This window comes from Ascaphus truei, chromosome 10 (genome assembly GCF_040206685.1).
Source record: "Ascaphus truei isolate aAscTru1 chromosome 10, aAscTru1.hap1, whole genome shotgun sequence".
Taxonomy (NCBI): Eukaryota; Metazoa; Chordata; class Amphibia; order Anura; family Ascaphidae; genus Ascaphus; species Ascaphus truei.
In genome coordinates, this window is record NC_134492.1 from 23,757,357 (window position 1) to 23,772,401 (window position 15,045).

At 42.9% G+C, this 15,045-nt stretch overlaps 1 protein-coding gene across 1 annotated transcript in view; it reads right to left on the reverse strand.

Moving 5' to 3' along the window:
* Nucleotides 1–14,825, reverse strand: part of PIK3R3 (phosphoinositide-3-kinase regulatory subunit 3) — a 403,008-nt gene extending 388,183 nt beyond the window's left edge. Inside the window, exons 1-2 of the mRNA XM_075616225.1 lie at nucleotides 14,614–14,825; nucleotides 12,617–13,525 (exon numbers count right to left, since the gene is read on the reverse strand). Of these exons, the coding sequence (XP_075472340.1) occupies nucleotides 12,617–12,926 (310 nt within the window). The 5' untranslated portion in view covers nucleotides 12,927–13,525; nucleotides 14,614–14,825. The remainder of the gene's footprint in view (nucleotides 1–12,616; nucleotides 13,526–14,613) is intronic.
* Between the last annotated feature and the right edge of the window lie 220 nt (nucleotides 14,826–15,045).

Consider the following 15,045-nt stretch of genomic DNA (forward strand, 5'->3'; position numbering starts at 1 on the left):
ATTTAGTAGCCCCCACTAACCCCGTCACTGTCAGAGCGCCTGACAATGTGTTACTGCCAGCCCTGACAGTGAAGGGGTTAAACGCAGTCTACTTAATAAAAAGATTTTGATAAAGAAGTTCCTGCTGTTTTTATTGCAAGAGATATTTAGGGGGGTTTTGTTGCGGATATTTAAATGCAAGAAATCTCAGATTCTTAAATAAATTCATAGCCCATTTTTATTCAGACGGCGACCGTGCTGCTGTTGCCAGGAACATGTGCGCTCTCGGACGAATCCGCTCGGTTCTCATTTTATAACGAAGGTCCCTAATTTACCATGCTAATGTGTTTACTGTAATATTGGGTGATCTGCTCATTCATGTACATGTGAAAAGAACAAGTAGAAATTAACAATGCACAGCGCATACTGCAAAAAGTATAGGATTTTAAACAGATCAGCTAAATTGCACAGTTGCGTTTACAGTATGTAATTAACAATGCTTATCTGACAGCTGGTGACATGTGTGTGTAAACTTCTATTTATTGGCTTAACATTGTGGAAGTGATGGATTTCCCATGTATACCCAATTCACCCTTTCATTTATACTTTTTGTAATTGTCTTTTGTCCATAATTTATCTTGTTTTGGATGTACACCGCAAGCTACACTGATTTTTATTAAACAGGATATGGATATATATATATAGATATATACAGTGCTCGACAAACCTATACATTTGCTCGCCCCGGGCGAGTGGATTTAACCCCCGGACGAGTAAATATTGGCCCAAGCAGCACACATTTGGTACTAGGTGGCGAGTAGATTTTTTTGTGTGGCGAGTAGATTTTTTGGTGATTTGTCAACCACTGGATATATAGATATATAGATATATAGATATATAGATATATAGATATATAGATATATAGATATATAGATATATAGATATATAGATATATATAAAAAACATAATACTGAGTTAAGTTATGGTGAGTAAAAAAAGTGACAAAAACCCTCCACAGGAAAGCAAATATGCAAATATAACGGTATGCTCATCTGCATGTCTTAGGCAGGTCTGCAACCCCGCCTTTCCCCATTATCACCCAGCATACAGCACTTCCACTGCAGCAAGGGATTCTGGGAAATGACATGCAAATGAGCACACAGTGTCACTTTTTGCCTCAATAACCATTTTTAACATGGTTCCCTATAGGCTTAAGCTTGCTGCATGGTCACAGCTTTGAGCACAGCCAGGGTTAAGGTGCATACCCAGAAAACCAGAGGGTTTTTGTCACTTTTTTTACTCACCATAACTTAACTCAGTATTATGGTTTAGCCTATCCCATAGCCTCTCTTGCATTCCCAGTAAAATCAACCCCACACTGATGAGACCCATCAAGGTCGAAACGGCTGTCTGTGGGTGGTTTTCTGGGTATGCACCTTAACCCTGGCTGTGCTCAAAGCTGTGACCATGCAGCAAGCTTAAGCCTATAGGGAACCATGTTAAAAATGGTTATTGAGGCAAAAAGTGACACTGTGTGCTCATTTGCATGTCATTTCCCAGAATCCCTTGCTGCAGTGGAAGTGCTGTATGCTGGGTGATAATGGGGAAAGGCGGGGTTGCAGACCTGCCTAAGACATGCAGATGAGCATACAGTTATATATGCATATATATATATATATATATATATCCATATCCTGTTTAATAAAAATCAGTGTAGCTTGTGGTCACATTATATATAATAAATATGTCAGGATTGACCTATTGAGAGAGTTGGTGTTCCAGACCAGTAAAATGAGACAACCCTGGAACTTATGGTAATTTTCTTTTAACAAACTATTTGTAAATTGTCAGCAATGATGGTACCTTGAAAGGCCACATGCTTTATTATCTTATTTTGCAGATGTGCAGATTTACACATTACTACTATGACTGTAGTGTTGAAAATAGCCTATATTTGTCAACACAGGCTCCTAGAATGTAGCCAGAGAGCAGGAATAAAAGAACATGGTAGATGGCTATTTACTAAGCACCAAATGGAATGCATAGCACATGGATGGCGAACCTATGGCACGCACGACACAGTTGCTTGGCACACCATGGTTTTGTGACCCAACTGTCTCCAAAGATCCTGTAGACAGACACCCATGGTCAAGTCTCGCGATAACGCTACGCAATGCACCACATGAGCAGGGCGTAAGATACCAGACACTCAGGAGTCAGAAGTAGTGCCGCTTTCACCGCTTCTGTGCTCTCCACATCATGTCCGCGTATTTAATATATGCGGTCCTGGACGCTGCCAACTTACTTGGCACTCAAAAAAAGTATTGCATTATTTCTTTTACTTTTGTGGCACTCAAACGCCCCCAAAAAAGTTTTGGCAAAGGACATTCCCAAAAGGATTTTTAAATTCCAATGTGTTTGAACTGGATAAAACAAAAAAGTGCATCTAAATGGAATTACCCAGCATTCATGACAGGTTACTGTACAATCTAGAAGTCCCAGAGCAGAAATGCAAAGGAGAAATGTTTACAGACTACATTGTATCACCCCCAGAGTGGCACTTCAAAGTGATACATTGCTTTTACCCTTACAGGACTCTAATGATATTCTTATTGGGAGCAGAAGCGTTCCCCATAGGAGTATTGATTGATTTCATCAATCGTCAACTGAAGTATGTGACTGTGACCAGCTGCTAAAAGAAGGCCACCAAGTCCGCCCTGCATTATGGCTTTGACCCTTGCACTGATGGGGGAGGGCTGTAAAATATTGTTCTACAGCTAGAAAGGACGTTCCCCTCCAGAGAATAAACGAAGGAAAAACAATTACCAAACTCTGAATGGAATGCTGGAGATTTCAGTAACTGATTGCAATCACCTCAGGGAAATGATATGTCCCCAAACACTGCAATTTATTTACTCTAACTTTTTTTTTTTAAGAGTATATGGTTGGGGGTTGAAAATGCACATTTGGGAACCAAATTTAAAGAGCAATATGCAGCACCATAAAGCAAAAATGAGTATGGCTACATTTCCAACATTGTATGGTCAAAGAAATGTTATGGAGTGGGCGGGGTCGTAGTATTTGGGGCTGCAGATCCCATTGTTCTAACTTTCTCTAAATCTTCCAACACCAAATGGATTTTCTTAGATAAATCTGGTGCGGTTAAATTACCCTGGGCTGGGGTGTTCTTTAATCTCTTTTTTTGTAATGTTGCCCCGGAGATATCTGCTTGTAAACTTGGGATTTTTGGGGATAGAAGAATATGTCTTCCATTTCTTCCACAGCAAATACCAGATTCAACGTATATCAGATTACTTAGAATTTCCCCCTATTTACTCCGAAGCTGCAGTTCCCATTGAAGTCACTGGGAGTTTGGGCCTAAAACAGCTGCGTTGGAGTATACAGAATGTACCGCTTAATCTTTGTATGTGTCAACCAGGTGCACAAAGTAAGTTATGGTGAGTACATAGGGGACAAAAACCCTCCACTGTACAGCAAATAAAAAAAAAACGCTTTTGATCACATTCACATCTCTGACAGTGCCATAAACCTGCCTTTCCCCATAATTTCTCATCATACATTCTCCACACCTCTGGTATCAGTAACAGATCTCTGTCCTGGATTTCTTCTTACCGCTCCCATTGTACTTTCAGTGTCTTGTTTGCGAACACCTCCTCCTCCTGTCGATCTCTCTGTGGGTGTATCCCAGGAGTCTGTCTTGGGACCTCTTCTCTTTACACACTCTCTCTCTCTAGGTGACCCTATCACATCTCTTGGGTTCCAATATCAGCTCTATGCTGATGACACACAAATTTGCTTTTCTACCCCTGACCTTACACCTGCTGTACTGAACAAAGCCTCAGCATGTCTCATATCATCCTGGATGGCCCTCCGCCAACTCAAACTTAACATGTTAAAGACAGAGCTCCTCATACTTCCTCCCAAGCCTGGCCCTACTGACAACTTCTACATTACTGTTGGCAGTAATTTCATACACCCAGTATCACAAGCACGCTGCCTCACATTCACAATGTAGCTAAAACCGGTCATATTTTCCTCTGCAACATTGCAAAGATACGCCCTTTCCGCTGTCACTCTACTGCTAAACTCTAAGGCTGAGTCCATAGAGACTGCAGTCGTGCGGAGGCGCGCAGAGGCTGAGGGAAAACGGGTGCTTTCCCTGGCCTTAGTTCGCGCGCCGTCTGTGGGCGTGTCTGGGGGCGAGCCAGTGACGCCACTGAGCTGGTTCGCCCTCATTGGGCGAACCACTCAAGTGACCGGCCCTCCGCGCCAAAACTTAAATTGATCTGTCTCCTCCACACGCCTGCGGAGGCACCTCCTAAAGCCGCCCACATAAAGGGTGCCGGGGGTAAGTCCGCTGCCTCAGCGCGGCTCAGCGCCATCTGCCTGACCATGTCCAAAGCCTAACACAGGCCCTCATTGCATCCCATGTCGTCACGTAGCTGGTTCGCCCTCATTGGGCAAACCGCTCACGATACCCGCCTGTCGCGCGGGAAATTCAAACTTGGTTGTTGCGTAAAGCACCGGTCACCCCGTCGCACTCGCGCACTATACACAAACACATTGGCGTCCTCGTGTTTGTTTTCGGCGCGAGCAACGTCGCTCGTGCTGTCTCCTGCGCTATGGATGCAGCCCAACCAGAACACCCACACACTGTCTCTGCAAGTTCTCCCCACTCAACACTGCGATTGTAAGCTCTTTGGGGCAGGGACTCCTTTTCCTATTGTTTTTGTATGAAGCGCTTATTCCTATTGTGTTGTAATATTATGTCATGTGTATTGTAAAGCGCTGTGTACCTGGATGGCTCTATATAAATATATACATACATATAATTCTGCCACTGCAGCCAGGGATTCTGGGTAATGATATGCAAATGAGCACTCACAGTGTATCACTTTTTGCTTCTTGTCCATTATAACATGGAACCCTATAAGCGTATGCCTGCCGTATTACACAACTTTTCAGCACAGCCTGGGATAAAGAAGTGCACAGCCAGTAAACCTACTCACAGACAGCCCTTTTATCAGTTGTTACTGGCTATTCAAGGTGAAGCTGGAAGCAGCAACCAGACACAAAAAAAGTTACTGTGGAGTTAAAAAAAAAAAAAAAAAGTGACAAAAACCCTCCACAGTTCAGCAAAAAAATGTTTTTTAAGAGGGATTGCACCTTCAGGTAATGTCATTGTAATTTTAAACAAGAAACATTTATCAACACAAAAATAGTACAGGGGGAATTGAGGACAAGCACATTTTGATGCATTAGATTGTGTCTCCTCCCCTATTTACTAGGGTTAGATCATGGAGCCAATCGCTTTATCCCTTCCTAATGCAGGGATCTCAAGCTCAATCATCGAGGGCTACTAGACATGTTTGACAACTTGCTTATGTAGGTCTATACTGCACTGAAAACCTGTCCTGTCGCTGGTCACTGGAGTACCTGTGTTTAAATCCCATTTAGCCAGTCTGGGTGGCTTCATACACACACACACACCTATGACTTGTTAGGGGTCGTTCATGCTACAGGATGAATATTTCAAATGCCAGATTAAACCTTCTTCATTAAAGTATTATTTTGAGTTTACATGACTATGGATTCCAAGCCAATTACTTTTCAACACACATTAATAACTCAGAGTCCTGTTTATTTAATTATTTATTTTAAAGAGTTTTTTTTTATTTTTTATTTTTTTTTTAGATGCAGCATCAATATTTCAGTGGATTGTTCACCAGAGGTATGAACTGATGTAATGTTCCCATTTTTCCCCGCCCTGCTAAACTATAACAACCAACATTCTTACTCCATGTGATAGAAAATCCCAAACAGATAGCATTATAGCTGTAAAGAAGCAGCAGTGAGGTCAGAGTTCATACATTCTCTCACTGATTTTTAGTATTATCATCTCATAGGGGCCTATGCTATAAGCGTTGATAAGCCACTTATCGACCAAAATGCCTACTGCTATTCAGTAAGCCTCAATAAGTGGGCAATAAAGGCATGAATCGCCCAAAATTTCAGCCGTCATAAAAAAATTGCCGGTTGAGCGGTCATAAGCCACTTATCGGCAGGCTCTGAACTTGTGCAATTCTAGTAGCCGCAATTAGGTTATCGAGGCTAATCGCGGCTCTAGAATGGCGAGTTTCTCCCCAAATCCTCACGCCAGGAAAAGTTGGCGTGAGGCTGGTGAGAAGCTGCGGAGAGGCGGCAAGAGAGGACTTAGAAGAAAAAAAATGCATTTTTCCTGCATCAGATTGATGCATTTATATCAGCCATTAATGATCCATTAATATCAGCACCGGAGACCCCCGGCATGAATCCCATGCAATAAAAATGCATTTACAGGCAACTTCATTACCTTGGCGGCTAATCACTAAGGCAATGAAGGGGTTAACCCCTCCCGCTACCCACCAATGGCCAAATACCCCCTTCACCCCCATCCCTTAAAGTGATGTCACATCCTTTTGAACTAATGTAACCCATCACATGGTACAGCAACCAATGGGATTGTCTTCAATCCCATTGGCTGTAATACCATGTGATATAGCCATGTGGTTTTAAGGATGTGACGTACTGTGCCTCCCTTGGAGATGACGTCACATCCTTAGGAAAAAAAAAAAAGGCAGGCACATGATACAGCGTTGAATCGGACTGGAGCTGTACCATCTGACCATAAAATGTGACGTCGCAGGCCCTATATAAGGCCTGTACGTCTCATTTTACCTCAAGAAGCCGATGAGAGAACATACTTTTCTGGATTTACCATTGGGTTTTGGATTGACAGATTAAAGAAAAGAAGAAAATAATGACAGATGAAGAAAGAAGACGGTGATAGAAGATAAAACAAAGAAGATTTTTTTAACCTGATGCTGGTCTTCAAGGTGGATGGTGTTGGATTGTGGGTGATGACGTCGCGGTACGAGAGATGGCAGATAGAATGGGATTTGGAGGGTGAAGACTTCTAAAGGTAAGTAAAATATTGAATGTATGTAAATATCTTTATCAGGTTTTTTCATTGTATTTATTTTTATGTTTGTGATTGCCTATTGACTGATAATGTATTAATCTGTGCCTCTTTAGGGTACAGATAAATACAGTGACAGACAATGCATTTTTTGGCAAATGCTTGTTTTGAATTGATAGAAAAAATTACAATTTGTTTTTATTGTTTGAAATTTTGGATGGCTTGTTTTTAGTACATTTTAGGATTGGTTAGCGTTTTAAATTAATTATTTGTTTTGTTGGCTACTGGTTTAAATTATTTGTTTGTTGGCTACTGTTTAAAATTAATTAATTGTTTTGTTGGTTAGTGCGTTTATTTATTAAATTGATTGGTTGGCTAGTGCTTTTATTTCTTGAATTGAGGTGTTTGGTATATCTTTTATTATTGTGTATTTTTGGCCTTCATGCTTTTTTATTAGGGTGACCATTGACTGCTATAGTGGCTTATCTTGCCCATATTATATGGGTATGATGTACCACTATGCCAATCAATGGGTAGAGGGTGGGTATAGTGGTCCCAGGGTGGGTGGTTAGGCCTCCCGTGTGGGTAGCAGGGGATGGGGGTCAACCCCTTAATTACTATAGTGGTTATAAACCGCTAAGGTGATTAAGGGGTTAGGGACCATTAGATTGTATTTTTTCTTGTATTCTCTGACAACGGAGGACATGGACCTGCAGTATGCTGATGAGGTCGCCCTTCATGATGGCAGGGGTACGTAGAAAGGTTTATTTACTTTATTTATGCTGGATGGCTAATGTTTTATTTTACAATAGACAAATAAATTATCCATACCTGGATAATAGTTATTTTGCCCATTACTGTACTGTATGTGTTGGGGAGGGGGGTGAATTTATTTCAATGTATTGCAAAAAAAGAATGCCACAGGATTGGTACCGCAGGCCAGCGGGGACCACCCGCGGGCTCACAGACACCCGCGGGGACCACCTGAGAACCCCTGGACACCTTCGAGGACCACCCAAGGGTCCACAGACACCTGCAGGGACCACCTAAGGACCCCCGTGGCATCAAATCATGTGGAGGTAGAGGAGGTGGGTATTAGTGTTGTGTTTTTAATGTTTATTGTGGGTAGCAGCGGTTGTAATATAAATTTATTATATAATACTTGTGTATGAGCAGGGGTTCTCCGGAGCAGAACCGCGTTGATTTGAGGTCCGGGGACCACCTGCTTCCCGAGATACAGGCCCCGTTATGGTGTGCCAGTATCTCCTATGCATTTAAAATGTCCCGCGTCATGTGACTGTGGGAATAAAACGCATAGGAGATACCAGCACCCCATAAGAGAGGCGATTATCACGTCGCCGGCTACTCGCCCGTTTTGTGAATTTTGCTATCACAGGTAATCGAGGCTTTCTGAATACAGTGATAGCAACACTAAAAAAACCAGGCGATTTAAATGGCCCGGCTTATAGCATGGGCCCCATAGATTTCGACACAATCCGACCTGCAAGAATCAGGACTTCTTCCCCCCCAAAAAATCCATTTTTTATTTTTCCAATCCAGAGCCCCAAATCTCTCTGATTTTAGTCCTTGTGTGGAATCTTATTCCCTGTTCCAAGCAAAGGCATCCAGGAGGGGCTGCAGCTTTAAAACAACCACAATTTCTCTTAATATTGATATGTTCAGAGTGGGCACTTTCACTGGTACTTTGGTTTTAGTACTACACATTTTTCGTATTTTGACACAAAAGAAATGTTTAACGTTTTAAATATTTGCAAACATTTTATTAACAAAGGCAAAAGAAGAAAAGGAAAAAAAACGCATTCTTGGGTTTTCACACAAAAATGTGTTCTGCAGTTCCACTCAATTCAAATTGAATGGCGAATTCTAAAACGGCTCCCTCCAGAGCTGAAATCGAATGCCGAAGCCACAAAGTTTGGATTATGAATCAGCACTCGTCTACCCTTAATATAGATCATATGTTATGTAACATGGTATACAATACACACTTCTGTGTCGTCTTATAACGGCTGTAGGGCCTACGCAGGTACAGTCACCAATATATTCAGCTTCTGCTCTTTGCAGTAGAGCAGGGGTGGCCATCTCCAGTCCTCAAGTGCCACCAATAGGCCAGGTATTACAGATATTCCTACTTCAGCACAGGTGGCTCATTCTGACTGAACCATCTGTGCTGAAGCAGGAATATCCTTAAAACCTGTTGGTGGCACATGATAACTTGGAGTTGGCCGCCCCTGCTGTAGGTTCATGTTTCAAGAATATCAATCAAAGTTCATGTTTATTGATAGTTTGGAAGATTTGTTATGTTCAAATATACAGGTTTCTGTTTATCCATTATTATATAAGGAGTTTTTTCTTCAACTGTAGTCAGGTGGATTTATTTAGATTAGAGATGTTAGTATTAATTATTATTATTAGCTTTAATATACAGTCTTTAGAAATATATGCTGTACAGTTTCTTCAGGAGACTATGGTATATGTGTACGTTTGTTATGGTTTTCATTTTTTGCCCTTCAATAAGAGTGGAAACAATGCCTTTAGCCATACTTGGGCTTTAGATGTATCTGTCATATATATTTTTTCCACTCTGCCTGGCAACAAGTGACGAGGTGTGGGTGTGCCCACACACACTGGCTCCTTTGGCTCCTTTGTCTTTTGGGGCGTATTTTCCACTCCTTGCACTTCGGCTTGGGATGGCTGTGGGGGTGGGGCCATGTATCTGACACTGCTCATGAGGAGCCACCCCCGTTGATGACGCGGTCTACGGGGAATTTCCCCGTGCCTCCGCGATCACCGGAATGGAGGCTCATTATGGGTAAGTGCTGGATACATGGGGGATACCTCTGCAATATTCTAGGGCATGTTTTTTGTGAGGGAGTGGGTTTTATTACTCTGCTTGGCCTCGGAGCGGCTGGGGGGCGTGTCCGATGAGCGCGTGACGTCATCACGCTTTGTGGGCGGTCCTACGTCATCATTTTGCCGCAAAACGGGGCATTTGAATGTGTATGTAAGTAAGCACTATTGGTACAATATATACTCCTTGATAAAGTGTTTTATTGGAACACGAAACGCGTAGGAGGGTTAGTGCCTCCACTTTTTTAGATGGATCAATAAAGAATTATTTTTAACACCTTTGTTTGGGACCCACTCTTTGGCTGCTGCGCCAGAATCATCTTGTTCTTCATGTTCACCCCTGCTGTAGAGCCTGCAGCCCATTAGAATTTAATTTTTATAAGTTTACCGTAGGGACAGATCATGATAAAATATTTGGCATATTAACTCCTGTACATAGAGTACAAACGTCCACACAATTAGGACAGGAATGTAAGCAAGCCAGCACCAGGAACCCCCAGGGGCTGACTGGCCCTAATGTTGGCAATAACGAGGTCTCCTTTCCTGTACCAAGCAGTTCACTTTGTTTGTGCCAAATAAACATTGGCGCGTATGCTGCCTTATTCTGCTCCCAAATCATCCTAAGGGCTCTTTTGTTCAATCACAGCTGTTACCCAAACTTCCCTCGTCTCATGAGGCAACAGTCTTGAACAAATCTCTTAAGTATCAGACATCTACAAATCACCCCACCCCCCCAACATTTTTATTTTTATTTTTTTTAAGCATATGACTGGCCTGAAGTGACTTTTTGCAGCGACAGGAACAATTCCAAAACCCTGTTGGATCTGAAGAACTTTCCAGCACAAGAAGGAACATCTTGTTCTGGAGAAAATGTTACTGTCCAATTAGAGGAATTTTACTGTTAACAAACATGGCAGCTGGGCAACTTTCTGCCAGAAAGTAACTGCATCATCACCAGTAACAGTTTAGGGAGTTTAACGTTCAGACCAGTACTGACATTCAATACGCCATGTGCAGTAGGTGCCATTTTGTACCAAAGCTTCACTGTTCATCAGTTTGGTTTTACATTTTCATTAAGAAGCAATATGGGCTCTCTCAGCAAACTTGTGGAACAATTGGATCTTCTAGGTCAGGGTTGCACAACTCCTGTCCGCAAGCTCCCCCAACAGGTCAGGTTTTCAGGATATCCCTGCTTCAGCACAAGTGGCTCAATCAGTCCCTGCTTCAGCACAGGTGGCTCAATCAGAAGCTCAGTTGTAGACTGAGCCTCTGATTGAGCCACCTGTGCCGAACTTGGTTATCCTGAAAACCTGACCTGTTGGGGGTGGGGGGGGGGGGGGCTTGAGGACTGAAGTTGATCCCCCCTGTTCTACGTGAGAGGTTACAGAACACACACCATAATGTATGTTGCATATGTATGTACATGGAAACAAGCTGCTTCACATGTACTCCTCCAAAAGTTCACGTCATATAGCAAAGCTCTCAGTCAATAAGAAGAAATCTACTACCTGGAACAAGTGGAACATTGGGGACAACGTGTGTAGCTGAAAGACTGTGGTTGCTGCTGAACCTCAGTGGAAGCTGAGTGGATAGTCACTGGTCTGCTTGTCAAAGTTGCCCCTGCAATGTATTGTATAGTACCATGAAAGGTTTTTGGGCCCGCAACTTTTGGAATCATTGGTGATTGATAGCTCTGGGGCACACGATAACAGTAATAATGCAAAAGATTGGAGCGGGTGCTTCTACTAACGTGCTAAACTGTACTATGTAGAAAGGTAAAAAAAAAGCAGGCACACCAAACGGTACAATAAAAGTGTCCATGTTAGCTCAACGTTTCGGCTTCCCAGGGCAGCCTCTTTCTAGAGGCGCTCTAGAAAAATGCTCCATTGGGAAGCCAAAACGCTGAGCTATCATTTATTGTACCATTTGGTGTGCCTGGTTTTTCGATATACACAAACAAAATAGGAACAAAAGTCCAAGTAGAGGTAGAATCCAAATCAGAGTCTGAAAAAGTCTGAACCACATGACAGAGGAACACCTGAGAGATTCATTCAGTGGAAAACATAGCATTAACAGTTGCTTAAAATGTGGCACGTTTAGGAGTGCGATGGAAAATACAATGCAATCTAGAATGTGATCATGACACGAAGAAAGGGTCCATTACTTGGACACATGCCTTGCCAAAGGATATTCGCTGAAGGATTATAAATGCTAAGCAAGTGATCATGGTTTATTAATATTTATAGCTCTTATTATTTACCTTAGTGATTCAAATAAATCTAGATTTACATCAAGCATGCAGAATCAGACAAACATGTTTCTTATAGTTGGCACTAATCTTATAGGGGCAAAGAGTACATAACTCAAGGTGTATGGTGTAAACATCATCGGTTTGATCCGTGTGCACTTTATGTAGAAGGCTCAGTGCGCACTGTGTAGACTTCTTCAAAAGTCTGTCACTAATCCCCAGAGAAGCAAGAGTCAGAGAAAAGAAAAACACCACCAGAACTCCACCTTATGGTCCAAGGAACACAGACTGAAAATACCAACTAGGAACTTGTGACTTTGCTGAATATAAATCATGCATGCAGAGATAATCACACATCAATCTCTACATACCATTATCATATGTTTGTAAAGTAACTCTTTCTGAAACCTCTGTTGCTCCTTATAATGGTAAGAGCTCAGGCACTCACCTGTTGGATATGCCATCTGAAATGTACTAGATCACAGACTGAAGACAGAATTTCAAAGCCAGAAAATGCGGACTTTATATATTACTGTACTCACCCCCTTGTTGGTTTAAAGTCATTGGTGTTGGAGGAACTGGTCTTGCTCTGGGCTTTGGTGTCAGAGGAACAATCCGGAATGGTCCAACATACTGCACGTAGGTGCCAGGAAAGTCCCCCTTCTCCGTGGTCCTGTCATTGATGCCATTCAGCCATCCTTTTGGACTCAACTCATCTCCTTCCTTGTAGTCTGGAGTGAACAGAAGCACCTTGCTCACTGTGAGAAGGTCACCGGGTAACAAGGATATATCCTCCTCCCTGCCTTTCTTATACTCATACAGAGCACGGTATTGGAGCCCATCAGAACACATTGCAAACAGATGCCACTCTGCCAAACGCTACAGTACAGGGAAGAAACACCCGCAGCTTTAATTCCCAACTGCTCAGGAATTGGTTTGAAAGTCTGAAAAAAATATTTAGATGTTGAAAACAGTACTCTCCTGCAACAGGAGGAAGTTATTTCTTCTGGTGCACTCTACGTACTGTGTATTCTATGACAGACGAGACTGCAGCTTCTCTACAAAAGGCAACACCCAGTCGTAGGCCAGTCAGTGTCTACTTCATTGCCTATAGACAATGCATCAAATAATTCTACTAAGTGGACCAGCAATAATGTCCTTTCAGGAGTGCTGTTTAGAATCTGTGCTGAACACGTCCCTGCATATACACAAATAATTCCTCAGAGCAGCTGGCTTCAATGTGTTCTTGATTCGAGGACTCTAAGTTACTGAAGGACAGAAGAATCAGCGTTACTTGTGCCACCATAACACAGACTGTACTACACGACCCCTGGCCAGGTACCTCTCTGTCACTTTTCTCAACACAGATGCTCTTGTAAAAAAAAAAAAGGGCGTCCTTTATATCTTCTTGGTGAGGTCCGTCTTCAGACTCTGGTGCCTTCAGCTGCTCCCTTGCAGAAGAATAAAACAGTGACAGTGAAATGTTAAAAAGGTGGGAGGAGGGGGGGAGGGAGTGGAGTCCAAAGTTACACCTTACTAAACAGGAAAGGGAGAGATGGATCTGAAATCCCTTTGCCATCCAAGAAGGAGAGGGACACAGGTAAATATTAAATACATGTGTTTGGTAGATACCATGCAGAGGAGAAGACAGGAAGCATGGGGAGAAGTTATCGCATGTATGTGTAATGCAGTCCGATCACACACAGGACAGCTAACACATCTACAAGTTTGCTGTAACTCCTTCGCTGCAAAGCATGAGATTTTTCTCTAATGGTTTTCAAACCTGTCCTGGGGGCCACTAGCCACCTTAGGTGTTAGGAATAACCACGGCACGCGCATTAGGTGCATATGTGCCCAATTTTCATAGGATTAGAATGTTGGATGATTGCCATAAAAACCTGGTCGCTCGGGGCCCTCAGGAGAGGTTTGCAAACCAGTGATAATGCATTAGTGTACACTACACCTGACAAATACTAAAATGGGACCAGAAACAGTCAAAACGTAATAGGCTGTGAATGAGTTAAGTTTAATTGCTTAATCAACAGTGTTGCCCGAACCCACTACCTTTGCACGAATAATGGCATCTTAGGCAAAAATTGACAGGGGAGAAAAATGTCTGACCAAACAGAGCATACAAATAATATACTGAATGTCCACAAAGCCGGGGACATCTGCCAAGCCATGCAGCTGTTGTCCAGCACTGAAGGGGTTAAGCAAGAAGGCAAGCATTCCCATTCTAAAGTGAATAATAACCACATTGACTACACGTCTGCAATTATGTTTTTTAGGAAAATGCCAATTCCCTCCCTGCCCTCCCTCCCCCCCCCTAAACCACCAAATTCATCTCCCTCTGACAAAATAATCTGCATTATAGCCCCTGAGCCCACCTGTATGCAGCATGCTCCCACCACAGACAGAGAACAGACATGTGCTACCAACTGTCTGTCTGACTTTACAGTCAATCGAAATCAATAGTGCTGCCTGAATGATAAATTACCCTCAGCAACTTAGACATACGCAGATAGAACTTCTGACTTACCACTCAGCGCTGCGACTGCAGAGGGGGCCTGGACCCTGGTGTCGATTTGTAATGTCCCCCCAGCCCCCCAGGTGAAGCACTGGAACAATCGCAGCGTGTATAAATTTGGTGACTTTCCTGCAATAGCACGGACACCGAGGACTAACAGATAAGGTAAAAACAGAGTCTCAGCAAAGAGTGCAGCTTTTTCCCAGCCCAAATCTCCTGCACTGCTGTCTGATATTTAGAGAATGATGTCACAGCTGCAGACACACCTCCTCCTATGTCAATGATATATGGCACTCGCCCAGACACACACACTGCTGCAGGACTAGTCGGGGAGACAATCTTCACCATGGGGCAGACGACTTCAACTGGGATGACTCTGGAGGGGAGGGGGGGAGGAAGATGCTGGAGGCACGAAGGGGGTGAAGTCACTGTGGGGCAGATGTG